General features: G+C 31.9%; 3 protein-coding genes across 5 annotated transcripts; 2 read left to right on the top strand and 1 right to left on the bottom strand.

Annotated features, from left to right (window-relative positions):
* Positions 1–335: 335 nt before the first annotated feature.
* Positions 336–3,561, bottom strand: LOC107363659 (angiomotin-like protein 1). The gene is made up of 3 exons (XM_015930918.3): positions 3,202–3,561; positions 1,841–3,064; positions 336–1,168 (listed from the first exon to the last, which is right to left on the bottom strand). Exons 1-3 carry the CDS (start codon positions 3,370–3,372, stop codon positions 1,103–1,105), a joined length of 1,461 nt encoding a protein of 486 aa, XP_015786404.1. The 5' UTR covers positions 3,373–3,561; the 3' UTR covers positions 336–1,102.
* Positions 3,562–3,678: 117 nt separating this feature from the next.
* On the top strand, positions 3,679–7,884 carry Tfb1 (transcription factor B1). Of its 3 annotated transcripts, none has more exons than XM_015930917.3 (3): positions 3,679–3,928; positions 4,997–6,814; positions 7,672–7,884. In XM_015930917.3, the coding sequence occupies exons 2-3, from the start codon at positions 5,027–5,029 to the stop codon at positions 7,759–7,761; spliced, it is 1,878 nt and encodes a 625-aa protein (XP_015786403.2). In that variant the 5' UTR covers positions 3,679–3,928; positions 4,997–5,026; the 3' UTR covers positions 7,762–7,884. The 3 variants fall into 3 exon arrangements, with proteins under 3 accessions (XP_015786403.2, XP_089123650.1, XP_089123649.1); XM_089267524.1 differs by lacking the exon at positions 3,679–3,928 and adding an exon at positions 4,158–4,196; XM_089267523.1 differs by lacking the exon at positions 3,679–3,928 and having other exon boundaries at positions 4,899–6,814.
* Positions 7,885–12,258: 4,374 nt separating this feature from the next.
* Positions 12,259–14,686, top strand: LOC107363622 (motile sperm domain-containing protein 2). The gene is made up of 2 exons (XM_015930874.3): positions 12,259–12,499; positions 13,028–14,686. The coding sequence occupies exons 1-2, from the start codon at positions 12,415–12,417 to the stop codon at positions 14,575–14,577; spliced, it is 1,635 nt and encodes a 544-aa protein (XP_015786360.2). The 5' UTR covers positions 12,259–12,414; the 3' UTR covers positions 14,578–14,686.
* Positions 14,687–14,709: the final 23 nt, after the last annotated feature.

Genomic DNA, 14,709 nt, shown 5'->3' with positions numbered 1-14,709 from the left:
GAAGAACCTGTCCCAACGTAAAACTGACCTTTACAAAAACAAAAAAATATTAAAATTCAATCTCTGGACAAAATTTTTTTCTCGAAATATTGTAAGCTGTAGCAAACAGTCGCAGAATTGCTTGATTTAATTTCATTAATTTCGGTAATTGCTATATGATAGTTAATCGTTTGATGAATTTACAGATTGACATACAAATGAAAAATGAAAGTTGTTTTGTCGTGTTTGTTGACCTGAAACGATAGTTTGGAAAGCATCAGAAAGTTGATTTTCACTGTGAGATCAATCAGTTGAATCAAACTTTCACTTGTGATAATTAGAACAAAAGATGTCCATTATAAGTGGAAAAGGGAAGAAAAAGATTCTTTCCGTTTATTTAATCAACTGTACAATTACATAAATATACTAATTTATGGCACATAAATAGGGCACTAAATGATTTTAAATACAAGTACGAGAATGGCCTTTTTGAGGATAATTTTTACAATTCATTTTAGTTATTCAAACCATTTGTTTAACAAATTATTTGATAAAATTTATAAAATATCCTCAGGTCTGTTTGATCGTAACTGTAATAATATTAATAATATGTATAATATTTATATATATATTTAATATTATTTATGTAAAAGGATAATTATAATCAAATTTTACACTAATTTAGCTAAAATTTTCTTAAATTGCAAGAAGCTTTTATCAACATAATTTTTGTTTTCTGGTAAGACATTTTACATTAATAATTACACAGTAAACACCAAAGAGAACAAGCAATAAAATATGGCCATTTTTTCAGAGAATATGAATTGACGATGCGAATGTCATCAAGGCTTTTAAATTGTTTATTATGATAAACAATGATGATGATGATAATGGTGAAGGCAATGAAAATGAAGATGATGGTGATGGTGAAGGTGATAATATGGATCTTTTGTCATTGTGGATCTTCCAACGAAATACCACACGTTAGACGGATTCCGATCAGCCAAAGACAATGGTCATAAAAATGATCAAGTTTCATCTCCAGTATGGAACCTGAGTAACATCGACAAAAAATATCTTCTTTCCAAGGTTGATATGTGTCATCTTTATTAAAAAACCAAAATCATACTCTCCAAAAATGATTAGGGAATCTCTCTTTTTCTGATCTTAAAGCTCTTATGATAGAGTCCTAAATCGAAATAAAAAAAGAAAAATCAAATTAATATCTTGTATGGATGAATTGATTTAAAATTTTAGAAAAATGTTGAATGATCAACTTATTAACTGAATATTCAGTGAATTTTTCAAGTGACAGAGAAATCTAGTCCAAGGATTCTTAGCATTTTTGTCATGCAGAATCAAACCATTAAAAATTGAGGGTGTTTTAAAATAAACCAAATAAGATACTGAAAAATATCCAATATCTAGAATTTTCAACATTGAAACAATAAAACCAGGCTGAAAGTAATAGATATTCAATTTTCAGAAGAAATTAATAACACTAAGAATCTTTAATTGACAAAACAATTAGTAAATACTTCAAGCCCATTTCGAAAATGGCATTTTTCCATTTATTGTGATCTCACATCTTAGGCTTGATTACGGATGTTTGCTAGATGAATAGACCGGTTCATTGTTTTGCATGCATCTGATGTATAAGCTGATTCAATGTAATTGAACTCTTGCAAGCTCTGTAATTGCAATCTATTTGGAAGGGAAATTTTGCACAAATCTAAACAAAATCAACACGAGAGTGGGATGGATATTGTTCGCCTATTTAATTTTTCATTTATCTAATGAATAGTCAAAATGAGGGAACCTAACGAAACATTTCAACAATGGGAAAATATTTATGCCTTACCTTACTGATAAGACGCTTATCGAGTTCTTTTAATTGTTCGTCGAGATTATGATGACCATGATTGCTAGCAATGCTTGTTCCACTACTATTATTGCTGGTGGTACTATTAGTAGAGTTACTGCTAGTACTGTTACTAGTGACGAGATTATTTGATGTACTTTTGATAGTGGGAATTCCACTACTACTAAGAGTGTTTGATTTGGAGGTTGAAGTAGAAGTATAGAAGTCAACACTTTCTTTACGAACATTGTCCTCTTTTACCTCACTCACAGAGGTCGAACTACCTTCAGACGTCAAAGTAGCCGTATTACCAGAGCAGCTAAAAGTTGTCAGTCCCATGGAACTAACAGATCTCGTATGTCTTCCTGGAGTGGCTCGATGTGCTAAAAGTGATTTTTGTAAAACAACATCTTTTTCTCGAGAATGCTGCTGCAGAACTTTTACCATGGCATCTTTTTCGGCTAATTTTGCCTCTAAATCTCTAACTTTACTTTCTAACTGGGCGATTCTTTTATGAGCATCATGAAGTTCATCCATTTGTCTCAATCTTTCGTTTCGAGCTTCTTGAATCATCTTCTCCGATTCCTGTGATGTTTGCTTTAAAGCAGCAATTTTGGCATCTTTTGGAGCCGATGCAGCATTTACTTCAATGTGTCTCATGGTGCTTTCTTCAAAATATTTGCCTTCCCATTTAGCAACTTCATTTTCGAGCGTGATTATTTTCTCCTCGTACTCGAGTAATGTTTTCTTCATACATTCGATTTCTTTTTTATCATCACTCATTTGCCCAGAGCCATTCAATTGTTTCCTTAAAGAATTTATTTCTGCTTCAAGATGATTCCGTACTCTCTTCTCCATTTGAGATTGCCTTTCACTTGCTGATTCGATATTTCTAAGAGCGTTTTGTAAATGTGTAGCTTTTTTCTCAAAAGCGATTTTCTTTCTTAATTCTCCTTCCAATTTGGCAACATCATTCTGAGCGTTCATTAATGCATTGTCCAAAACTCCGATATGGTTCCGCTGTTCTTCCAATGTTAGCCTCTGGGCTTGCAATTCAATTTCCAATCTTTCCTTTTCTCCTCTAAGATTTTTGATTTCCTCTCTTAAATTTTTAATCTCAATCTCAAGCTTGAAACGCATTGCTTTTTCCAACTTTTCTTTCCTATCGGACGATCGTATCAAGTCTTCGTGAGCTTGATGCACTTTTTGAAGTTCACATTCAAGCTAGAAACAAGGATTTTATGAGAGAAAGGTGTAGGAGGAAAAGATAGATGTAGAAAAGAGAGAGATAGAGAGAAAGATAAAGATAAGAGTTAATAAGTAAAAGTTACACTCATTCATAACAGTCCAGGTTGACTTACTTTTTGTAATTTTGAAATTTTCCGAGAATAATTTTCAAGCTCATGAATACATCTAGAGCCTTCCTCGTCGTCTAATTGTGTTTCGATTGCATTACAGTATCTCATCAACATTTCATATTTATCACTTTTTTTAATGGTTTTACTATCCATTTGTAACAGATTAGTTTCCATTGTGAATCCTATTGACCTTTTGTCCTTCACAGACCAGCAAATAGAGACGGATGAACAATTCAAAATATAAGATACAAAAATATCTAGGTGTTTAACAATTGAAATCACATATAAAATAAATTAAAAAATAGATGATTAAATTAAATCACTTGTTTAAGATTGTTGATTAGAGGCACATAATGTTAAGTTTCCTTACAAAACATTTACTATTGTAAGCTACTTTGCTGCTGTCTGTCGGAATATATTGTAACCGTTGAAACCAGAAAGAGAAAGGAATGTTAAATATGTGTTCCAATCAAGGTAAACAACATGATGTTTCGTGTTGAAGTATTTAATGTTAAACACTTTAATCTGCATGAAAGCCAATTTATTCCTAATTTACAGTCTTTTCAATTGTTGTTTTGCCTTTCACGATTCACTATAATTGGAATAATTTACCTAATGTTTGATAAACAAATATGATGTAACAAATATTAGTTGAATAACCATTTGGAGAGTTGAAGTTTATTAAAGATATAAGTTATATTTGAGATTTGTTTCTTTCAACAATTCAAAGGTAAGGATTAATTGTAAGCCTGAAGCAATATCAGTATTTTTTCAATTGAAATTATTATATCTCAATGTTTAAAAACATCAAAGATCTATAATTCAAGCTTTCATTTTTTGAGCTTTACCAGTTTTCAGGAAAAACATCAATTTCCTAAATAGCTTTCATTCAGTGAACTATAAAGACAAATTTTTTTCATTTCGTTCCTTTCACTTACAAAATGGGAAAAAAAGACTTCCTTCAACTGTGTGTCACTTTCATTTTCTAATCGTTTCAGGTCAGTTATTTTCAAGAAGCAAAAAGAGCTACTCATGGATGAGAAACAATATTTTTTGTGTAAACATCAACAATCATGAAACGGCCGTTAGATTTATATTCACAGCATTAGTTTATTTACCTGATTACGCTTAAAGATTGGCCCAGTTGTATTATATCATATAAATCGACAATAATTAAGCTAATTTTTAGGCTCAGTAGGCTTACAAGTTCAAAGTTTGTTACATGTTTGTTGTTGTATCAATTGAGCGTTCAATCGCTGAAAGCAACGTTATTATTTTATTTTGAGGATTCAGACTGAAGGTTTATCTTTTTGGTCAAGTTAATTCTGAAATTTCTCAAAGGCTTAGCATTCACCCTTCTTATCGCAGTTTAAATCAAAATTTTTACCTTTTAAAAATGCCATAGAATTTTATTCTTTAATCTTTATCCAAGATATTAATCTTTTCATTTCAAATGAAAGATTGAATGCTTATTCCAAACAAGAAAGCTATAATTTTCAGGCATCTAGTAAGGTTTATAGTTCTGGTTATTTAGATTAGTTAATTAGGTTAATCAACTCTTGTTTAAATTGTTTTATCATTAAATCCAATGCATTTGATATTTTTTGAAGTTCGCTCCATTTCTTTAGTGTGTACGCACTCTAGCGGTGCAACCGCCACATTAGTAATGGGGGAGATATCCAATAGGTTGTTACAATTCGGGTAAATAATTGTGGTTTAATGTTTGTAGCTCTTCTTAATTTTCCTTGTGATTTAACTATTTTCCATTCATCTCTAATCATTATTTATTTTAATTTAGTTGTAAGCTAAGTTTTAATCAAGCCAGTTAATGACAACTTCTTCTGAGGATATATTACTCCTTGTAAATGGAGTCCGGAATAAGAAAAATGATGGAACTCTTTACCTCATGGAAGCTCGGATCGCCTGGATGCCGAATGGTAAAGATTGTTTCACTATCAGTCATAAATATGCGGATATTAAGATGCAGAAAATATCACCCGAAGGAAAGGCGAAAGTTCAATTACAATTGGTCCTGCATTCCGGTGACACTACAACATACCATTTTGTCAGCCCAGAGGGGGTAGAAAAACAATTAAGTGATCGTGATATGGTTAAACAATTACTACAACAATTATTACCTAAGTTTAAGAAGAAAATTTCCAAAGAATTAGAAGAAAAAAATCGTATTCTCCAAGAGGATCCAGATCTGTTTAATTTATATAAAGATTTGGTTGTTAGTGGTGTTATCACAAGTGATGAATTTTGGACTCAATTAGCACCTATTAGGTGTCCACAATTGATTAAAACTCTAAATTTGTCTCCAACATCTACTCTAGATAAACCTAATTTAGCTGTTAATCTCCATTCCTCCAATGAACAAATGGTGGGAATTTCTGCTGCCTTCCTCTCGGACATCAAGCCTCAAGCTGATGGCTGTAATGGTATTAAGTACAACATTACTACAGACATTATTGAAGCAATATTCCGTACATATCCAGCAGTGAAAAAGAAACATTTTGAAAATGTTCCTCATAAAATCACAGAAGCAGAATTTTGGACTCGATTCTTTCAAAGTCATTATTTCCATCGTGATAGAGTTTTTAGCGGTTCATCTGGTTCTTCAAAAGGAGATCTTTTCGCTGACTGTGCTAAGTCAGACGAGATAGATATTAGAACTGCAGCTAAAAGAGGTGTAAAAGATCCATTTGTTGATATTACTTATTTTGATGATGTTGATTATACAAATAATTCAAGTGATCCCAAAAATGAGGATAAATCGAAAAAAGATCGAGATAGCTCAACTTTACCAAACGCTAATCAAGCGTTGATCAAAAGATTCAATTTACATTCAATTATGATTTTAGAAGCCAGTAAAAGTGACTCAACGGGTAAAATAAGTGCCACCGTCAATGGTCATTCATCTCCATCACCAGCATCTACCTCATCAACTCCCCATGTGAATGGCGTTGTTAAGGGGAAAAATAAGGATAAAGAAAAAGACATTAGTGATACATCTTTAAACAATAATTTAGGTAAAAATCATATCGAAGATGATTCAGAGGAAATCAAAAGAGTCAAGAAGCAACGTTTAAAGGAAAAAACTGAATTAGAAGATCTAGACGCCGAAGCGTTAATCGATCCTCTTTCATGGTCAACAAAAGAATCTAAGATGTTAAAAATTAGTAACAAACAAAGGTATCTCGAAGGACCTACACAGGATTCAGGGAATCACAATCATTATAACAATTTAACACTTCTACAATCAGTTTATCATCAAGATAATATTCTAACGAATTGGCGGTTATCTTTAAATAACTCTCTCTCATCGCCGGCCGCTATAACTGCTCTAAGTGCATTATCTCCTGGAGGAGCGTACTTTAAAAACACTCACACCGCTAGCCTTAAAGACGTCATACCAGCTGATATCCAAAGCCAATTGAAGCAACTTTATTTCTCGTGTAATGAGTTACTTAGACACTTTTGGGCCTGCTTTCCTGTCACAAGTCCACTTATCGAGGAAAAACTATGTCAAATGAAGTCTACATTAGAAAGATTCCAATTTACCAAAGTCCAAGCTTTTCATGATAAATTAGTGAAAGACCATTACGATTCAGAGGTATGCAATTCAAGAAATGGACATTTCATAATTAGTGCTATTGACTCTGTTATGTCTTTCACTTAGTATTTTTATTTCCATCTTATCTATTTTGTTATAAATGTTTATATACAAAAAAACAAAAATATTTATACAATCAAACCAAATGTCAATTTGAAAACAAATCGATCTGATTGTGGCATTACACTTCATATCATGTTGTGGTTACGCAGCGGAAACCCAAGACCTGATCCATCTTCACCTAGAAATTATCAAATGAAATTATAATTTCTTTCCCAAATCATCTAATTTTATAATTTAAATATTTAAAATTGTTAAGACACTAGTCAATTCACCCAGTGATTAGTTATTTTGTTATACACCTACTGATTCTGAATTGAAGAGATTTTCCAAGCTTGATTCTTATCCAAGCTGAAAAATCTATTCAGTATTTAATCATTAAAACTAGCAATTGCTTTTTCCTCTTCTCAGAGGGATTGACTTTTTTAAATTTTTATTCGTTGAGACCGAATTAAAATTACTATTACGATCAAGTGTTCATTAACTTATACAATTTTGACTTTTAAGCATAAAGCAAAAACTCAGACTAGACTTAATTCGTTACTTTAAATCTTTACAACATTTTTTCATGTCGTGCTTTTAGAATGACCAATTTTGCAAATATAGCATCGATTATTCAATTACTATCTAAACTGACGATAAATTTTTCCAGATAGTATTCAATTTTAATTGTGTATTTTTTTGTTATGGCATAATCAGATTGAACACATATTAGTTAACCAAACAGAGCTACTTTCTCATTAAAAATAGTAAATAATTTTAAATATTTAATTGTTTTCTTTCTTTCTCTTCTGCAGCTCACATCTCATCTATTAAGTCAATTGCAGTTAGCTTACAACAAATTTAATTCTTGGCAACTTAAAAAGTCAGCTTTAATGCGTAAATAAGCCAAGAAAATATATTGATTTATATTGGAGCGAAAATGGAATCATGGACTCAACTTTTTGAGTTGTCTCAACTCACTTATATATTTGTGTATTTTTCACTGACAATAAAAAAAGTGCATTTAACTTTTGTTATTTTAAAATTAATCAGAAGTTGCAGAATTTTCAATTTGAGAGATAACTAGCCATGGTGTAATTTATTCAATTAGATTACTATGGTTCTTATTATCAAGATCAAAAACAACACAAGTCACTGTGAAATATTTGCCGCTCAAGATTTCCATCCACCTGTTAAATAAGTCCATCGAAAGCCAATCGATTTGCTGATTGGATAAATTATCTTCTCAAATGATGATCCAAGTTGCCTTGGTTACTCAATTTTGGATCCCAAACAAAAAGAAGAGGAAAACAAAACAAGTTCATTTGAAATTGCTCCTAAATCAACTTTCAATTAATCAAACCTCAAACCTTATTGGCAAAAAAACATTCCAATTGTTCAGTTGTTTATTGTCCATAAGTGAGGAATGCCTTCACGATTTAAAATTGTGATAACTGGAATAAATTTAGAAAATATTCAAGCTTGTACAAACTTCGCTAATCGTCTTGCTGGTCTTGACCATAGAGTCCTCTCGCTTGATAAAAATTTATGTCCACTGAGAATATTGGAAATTGCTTGCAACAATAATAACGAAGTGGAACTCTGGAATATCCAACGACCAACTCTGCCCGTTCCCGATATCTGCCTCTTTGAAGCTCATGGTTTGGTTCTGATTGGATCTGAGATTCCCAAACAATTATTTGAACGAAGCAAATACATGCCCGGAAGACCGGATTTCCCTATCCTTTGGTTGACTACTGATAAATCTAATCGTCCACCCAGTCAACCCAATTCAAATTTCAACATTTATCAATCACCATTTACTTCACCAACTGACGAAACAATGGCCAATGAATTCAACAACTGGCTGTCAAAAATAGTCAGCGGCTCTAATCGTGGTTCACCTTGATTATCTTTCAACCAGTCCATCATTCAGCAGTTACAGAATTATTCAAAATTCTGATGCTGATTCAAGTAAACAAGTGAAGTGAATCTTTTACAAGTTGTATAAATTTAGGATACGCAGAGGTCACTTATAATGGTGTCCTATTGCTCCAGCCTTCCTTTGTTTTCATTCATAAACTGGACCACATCATCGTCAAGTTCATATTCATAATCACGCAAATTGATGTGAATTCATCTCATCAACCTCATGCTTGTCAATAACCTCTCTTGAAACTCTACAGGAGACAAGGTTTATCAAACTGGTCAATTTGGTTCATTTGTTTATCACCATTGCACCGTGAAATTGTCACAAAAATTAAATATTCATGATAACCATTGGAAAGAAATGTCATCATCAATCGTGAAATCTTTTACCTGGAACAAGAAATACTCTGGTTTCATTTGATAATCCATATCATTGCATTCGAGTAAATTACTCAATTTAGTTATATCTCTTTTTGTCCAATTAATTTGTTATCCCAAATTTTTTCCTTTAATATTTTTTTTGTCAAAATAAGTGAAAAATAAATAAAACAAATAAACTTTAAAATCAAGGTTAAATGATTAAATTTCACTGTTAAACTAAAACAGTTAATTTCGCTTAAGGCTAAGGAAAAGGTTTTTGTAAATGTGATAGTTAAGGTGTTTTTAGTTCATTTATAAAAAGGAATAGATTAATTTGTACTGCGCTTAATTTATTAATTCAAATTGCTGAACCAATATTTCCTGATATAGATGATAATCTGAATTGGGAATTCAATTTGAGCCAAAGATGAAAGGAAAAGTATTATTTTTTATTCGAAATAAAAGAGGAAAAAACTGTTGCATCGAGGATCCATTTTGGTATCATAACAACAAATAGCAATTAAATCACTTAAGGATATGTGAATCCACATAAGTTAATCATTTAATCACCTGTATGATTGTAATAATTATTTACTTCCATCTATTCCTAATGAAAGTTCATAAAGAGGAAAACAGATAACAATTATACTTTCTTTCACTCATTACAAGTATTGAAAAGGAGGACCTGCAAAATCGCCTGTTCTCGATTTTTTTCGAAATGTTACTTTTCAGACGCAAAATATAATGCTAATTTCATAAATCAAATCTATTTTTTTATAGCATGCATAGTTTTTGAGATATCGGCCAAAATATTTAAATATCACATAGTATTAGTGACCTTTTAAACATAATGAAGATGCCGTCTAAACCAGCTAAATAGTGACATAATCAATGTAATCAAGCATGCTGAATAATATAGTGAAGGTTTAGTTCCTGAAAAAATAGCCAAACAGGGTTAAAATTGTAAAAAACTGAATTTGAACAGGGATTAATAAGCGTTTTTCGAAAATAATGAAAAAGGCGTCTAAACCAGCTGAATTTTGGCAAAATCAGTGTAAGCGAGTATGCTTAATAATCTAGTAGTGGTTGCAGCTTTGAAAAAATAGCCAAACAGATTGAAAATTGCAGAAAACTGGATTTCGTTAAATTTGACTAAATGTCAATGCAGCACCCTGTTCGGCTATTTTTTCAAGAACCAAACCATCACCATATTATTCGCATTGCTCGCTTACACTGATTTTGCCAAAATTCAGCTGGTTTAGACGCCTTTTTCATTATTTTCGAAAAACGCTTATTAATCCCTGTTCAAATTCAGTTTTTTACAATTTTAACCCTGTTTGGCTATTTTTTCAGGAACTAAACCTTCACTATATTATTCAGCATGCTTGATTACATTGATTATGTCACTATTTAGCTGGTTTAGACGGCATCTTCATTATGTTTAAAAGGTCACTAATACTATGTGATATTTTAATTTGTATTTTTGCAATTTTAACCCTGTTTGGCGATTTTTTCAGTGGTCAAACCTTCACTATATTATTCAGTAGCCTTGATAACATAGACCACGAATAAAACCGACTGGCTTAGTGACCTCTTTTAACGTGCTTAAAAATGCAACCTTCGAATCATAATATGAACTTTCCTTGTGAATGCGTTGTTTTAGCAAAAAAAGAAATATATATTCGGAATCAGCATAAAAATTTACATTCGGAAAAGTTCATTTCATGAAAATATCCTAAGAGGTGATTTTCCCTATTCATTTGCAGGTCCTCCTTTAGATGAATTTACAGTTTGACCATTAACATAATCATTGAAAGCTCGAGAAACATGCAACCATTCAGACTATCCTTTATTAGTGTTATTATCATCTTTATTTTCCTGCAATTGTAACACAAGTCTAATTAATGTTATTTCAATAATAATACAGCTTAACCCAAAAAACCTGTTGATGTTCAGCAAATCGCATTTTCACTGTCAAATATTTAATTGTTTTCTTTCTTTTTCTTTTACAGCTTACATCTCATCTATTAAGTCAATTGGAGTTAGCATACAACAAATTTAATTCTTGGAAAATCGCAGTTTCACTGTCAAAGTCAAAGCAATAATAAAATAAGGATTGTTAACAAAATTAGATCAAATCATTTTGAACTGCAAATATGTAAATTTATAATATTTTGAGGCATAAAATAATTAAATGCCATTGAAATTATTTAACTCAAATGTTGAAATTTTATTACGAAGATTATTTTAGCTTTTCAATCACACTAGTCAATTGTGATGGTATAATTGCTGTACCTCTGGTAATCTAGTAAATGTAAACAGCTAGAACCTGTAACAGTCTTGCTTGATGGAAATTTTTGTTGACTAACAATTAGTAAACAGTTAAAAATAGCGATGCAAATCAGAATGGCAGCAAGGTTAATCAAGTAATCAAGACAAAAGAAATGTTATTTTAAAGCATTGTGATGAGGAAAAGGTGTCGATTTTGTGAGAGTTTTAATTGTCCAGAATGAATTTAGTTTATTTTTCTCCCTCTAATTAAACCAAATGTATAATCTTGACTGACCACAGTGAGATTAAATCGTGACTAGTTGACAATTGAAGGAAATTTGAAATGTAATTGAGTAAATAATAAAAATGAGCAATTAAGCTGCTTGGAGATACATTTTGATATCCAACATTGTTGTTTTGTTGAAAGTTAAAGGTTAAAATGGATCGGGAAGAGATGAGAAAAGGGAAAAAGGTTTGAACTTGAAGTAAACGTTGATGATGATTGTGATCATGATGATGAAGAAGAGTTAGATGACGATGAGAAAGAACAGCGAAAGTGAAAGTGGGAATGAGAATGAGAGGAAAGTTATTATCTTTTTACTTTAAAAAGTTGAACCGGTTTTACGAGTAAACCGTATTTTTATACATCGAATGAGTTATTTAGACTTTACAACTTTCTCTTTCCCTCTCTTTCGAAGTTGCCTTAAACATGGTAAACAAGGAATAATTTTTTTTCAATGTTTGGTGGAAAGTAATTCATGATCAAGGGAGAAGCTGAGTGAGCTATTTTGAAAGATGATACTAGTTTGATCAGGTTGAAATTTATCCTTTTGCTAAATTGATTGTACATTGATAGTGTTCACTTCAACACATGGAATCATAGTTGCCGAATAATTGTCCAAACTATTCACTTTCAAAGTCAAATTTGTGACATCTTTACTTTTCTTCATTCGCTGAAAATTGTATAAAGTTTTGTTCCATTGCAAGTGCTCATTACCATGGCTTCTTACGATGATCCAGCAACCCAAACTATTATAAAGGATCTTCAAATAAAATTTGAACAGGAATATCGCTCCAATCCAGGTAAGATTGTGATCTTTGATATTTTTAATAGTTTCACCTTGTGAGTGATTGGACCAGAAAGCCGTATCTAGTTAGTTCAAAATCCAGAAAGGTAATATGGTAATCCTGTGATCCATCTTTGAATAAATATGAAGTAGATTCATCAATCTTGCTTTTCAGCATAATTACCAATTACAATGTAATACCAGCTAGGCTTGGATAGTTTTAGTAACCATGCAAATTTTAATTCCAGGTGCAACCTTGGTGTCCATTAGATTCCACAATGGGAATATATTAAAACCGATTGATGATTTTAACTTTACAAAGTCAGTTCGGTCTGAAATATTCAGCTTTGCTTCCAAAAAAATTATTTAGATCGAGAAATACGTAAGAGCTTTGAAAATAGTATCCATAGTTTGAACAGGTGGTGAATACAATAATATTTAAAAGCTTGAAACAATTTATGTTGTCTTCTTAATTAACCAACTTTTCCTTGATAATTTTCACAACTTCTTTTTTGGATTCAAACTAACTTATTGTGATTCCCAGATAATTGTATCTACAGCGATTATCAAAGAGTAATGACGGATCTACATTATGTTTACCGATTTTACCGATCACGTCATTGTAACCCAGATGCAGCACTGGATATGATGATATCAACTATGAAATGGCGTAAATGTACAGTGAAACTCGACAATTATCGGGATTACAGTTTTCCCATTGAATTTTATAAGGTATCAGCAGTGTTTCCTTATGAACCAGACAAATCAGGATATACCACAATTTACATACGAGTATCTCAACACCGCAAAGTCCCAGAGCTGGAAGAATACACAAAAGCCTTTTTTGTTCATGTTTTTGATAAAGTTGATCGCATTCATGGGGCTAAAGGCTATGCACTAGTTTTTGATTTGACATCTGCTTCTTACAGGAATCTTGATTGGGACTACCTAAAGTTTATGATTAACTTTGGAGCCAATTATTGTCCGGCAGGTGTTAAATACATTCTCGTTCTTAATGTACCATGGGCATTGAATACTTTCCGCAAGATGGTTTTCTCATTCCTTAACGATGATTACTTCAAGCTGATCAAATTTGTCAATGGAAATCAAATTTATGAGCATATCGACCCAGAAAATGTTCCTCATTATCTTGGTGGAGTATGTAAGCGCAACTATTGTTCAGTTCCGAAACACTCAATGCCAATAGAAGAATTGGTAGAACGTTATGGTTACACTAAGGACGATTATAAGAGGATTATTCCAGTATATCAAGACGCTCTAGATCAAGCTGACGAATTCTTGTCTACTGTTGATTGGAATGAACCAGAAGATTATTTTGATACACCAGAAAAGGATGAACAAGAGCTCCAAGGAACTAACTATCAAGGCAAGAATAATGTGCAAGTTGATTTGAATGATAATGAAGTTGTCATAGATCCAGCAACCGCTTTTGCAGTCAAACCAGTTGATACAATTGAATTCCAATACAGTTTAATCAAAGGTCGCTACACAGGATCACTGAGAATTGAAAACAATTTGAATAAATCAGTTTGTTTCAAGGTTCAATCAAACCATCCAAACGATTACCAAGTTTCTCCTAGATTTGGTGTTGTCAAGGCAAATTCAGCTGTTGATATTACCATAAATTTGTTGAATCAGGATTGGAGTCATTGGTCCAAGATGAATATGATGAATAGATCAAGTAAATTCAGGATACTTATAAACACTTGTACATTAAATTTAGAAGAAACCATGACAATAGACCAATTTAATAAACAGTGGTCCACAAAAGACAAAGGGATTTACTCCATTATCAGAGAGACGCGGCTAATCAAAGAGTTCCCGGTTAAAATGGGTAGACGTGATAAATTTCGCCAACCGGCAACCGATCTGTTTCAGCATAAATTACCTAAATGGAGTGATGATTTATCGGTTGAAGATAAGTTACGATGTTTAAGCAGTTCAGCAAATTCACTAGAATCAAGTCAAAGAAAGTTGTCCCTTATGTTATACTTGATGGGCTTTGCTTATCTAATGCTCTTCTGTTATTTCCTTATTTCAAATCCTTCATTCGCCCCATCTATTGTTAATTAATGTTTTTTTGTTATGTTTGGCTTTCTTTAATGTAATAACATAATAATTGTTACTCGACAAAATAAATGTACATAAATTTAATGTGAAAGTAAAATTTGTTAATAGTTAATTGTTCTCGTCTTTCCAAGATGC

The sequence above is a fragment of the Tetranychus urticae genome, chromosome 2, assembly GCF_039701765.1.
Source record: "Tetranychus urticae isolate SD_2017Ah chromosome 2, NJAU_TeUrti_SD_1.0, whole genome shotgun sequence".
NCBI classification, from domain to species: Eukaryota; Metazoa; Arthropoda; class Arachnida; order Trombidiformes; family Tetranychidae; genus Tetranychus; species Tetranychus urticae.
Note: the sequence above shows the minus strand (reverse complement) of the source record. Positions and strands in the feature narration are given on the sequence as shown.

Bases quoted from the DNA above. Each gene is read 5' to 3' on its own strand.
- LOC107363659 (XM_015930918.3), bottom strand. From the start codon at position 3,372: ATGGAAACTAATCTGTTACAAATGGATAGTAAAACCATTAAAAAAAGT. The intron at 3,065-3,201 runs GTAAGTCAACCT...CCTTGTTTCTAG, and splicing joins AAATTTCAAAATTACAAAAA to CTTGAATGTGAACTTCAAAA. The intron at 1,169-1,840 runs GTAAGGCATAAA...ATTTCGATTTAG, and splicing joins ATAAGCGTCTTATCAGTAAG to GACTCTATCATAAGAGCTTT.
- LOC107363622 (XM_015930874.3), top strand. From the start codon at position 12,415: ATGGCTTCTTACGATGATCCAGCAACCCAAACTATTATAAAGGATCTT. The intron at 12,500-13,027 runs GTAAGATTGTGA...TGTGATTCCCAG, and splicing joins GGAATATCGCTCCAATCCAG to ATAATTGTATCTACAGCGAT.
- Tfb1 (XM_015930917.3), top strand. From the start codon at position 5,027: ATGACAACTTCTTCTGAGGATATATTACTCCTTGTAAATGGAGTCCGG. The intron at 6,815-7,671 runs GTATGCAATTCA...TCTCTTCTGCAG, and splicing joins AAGACCATTACGATTCAGAG to CTCACATCTCATCTATTAAG.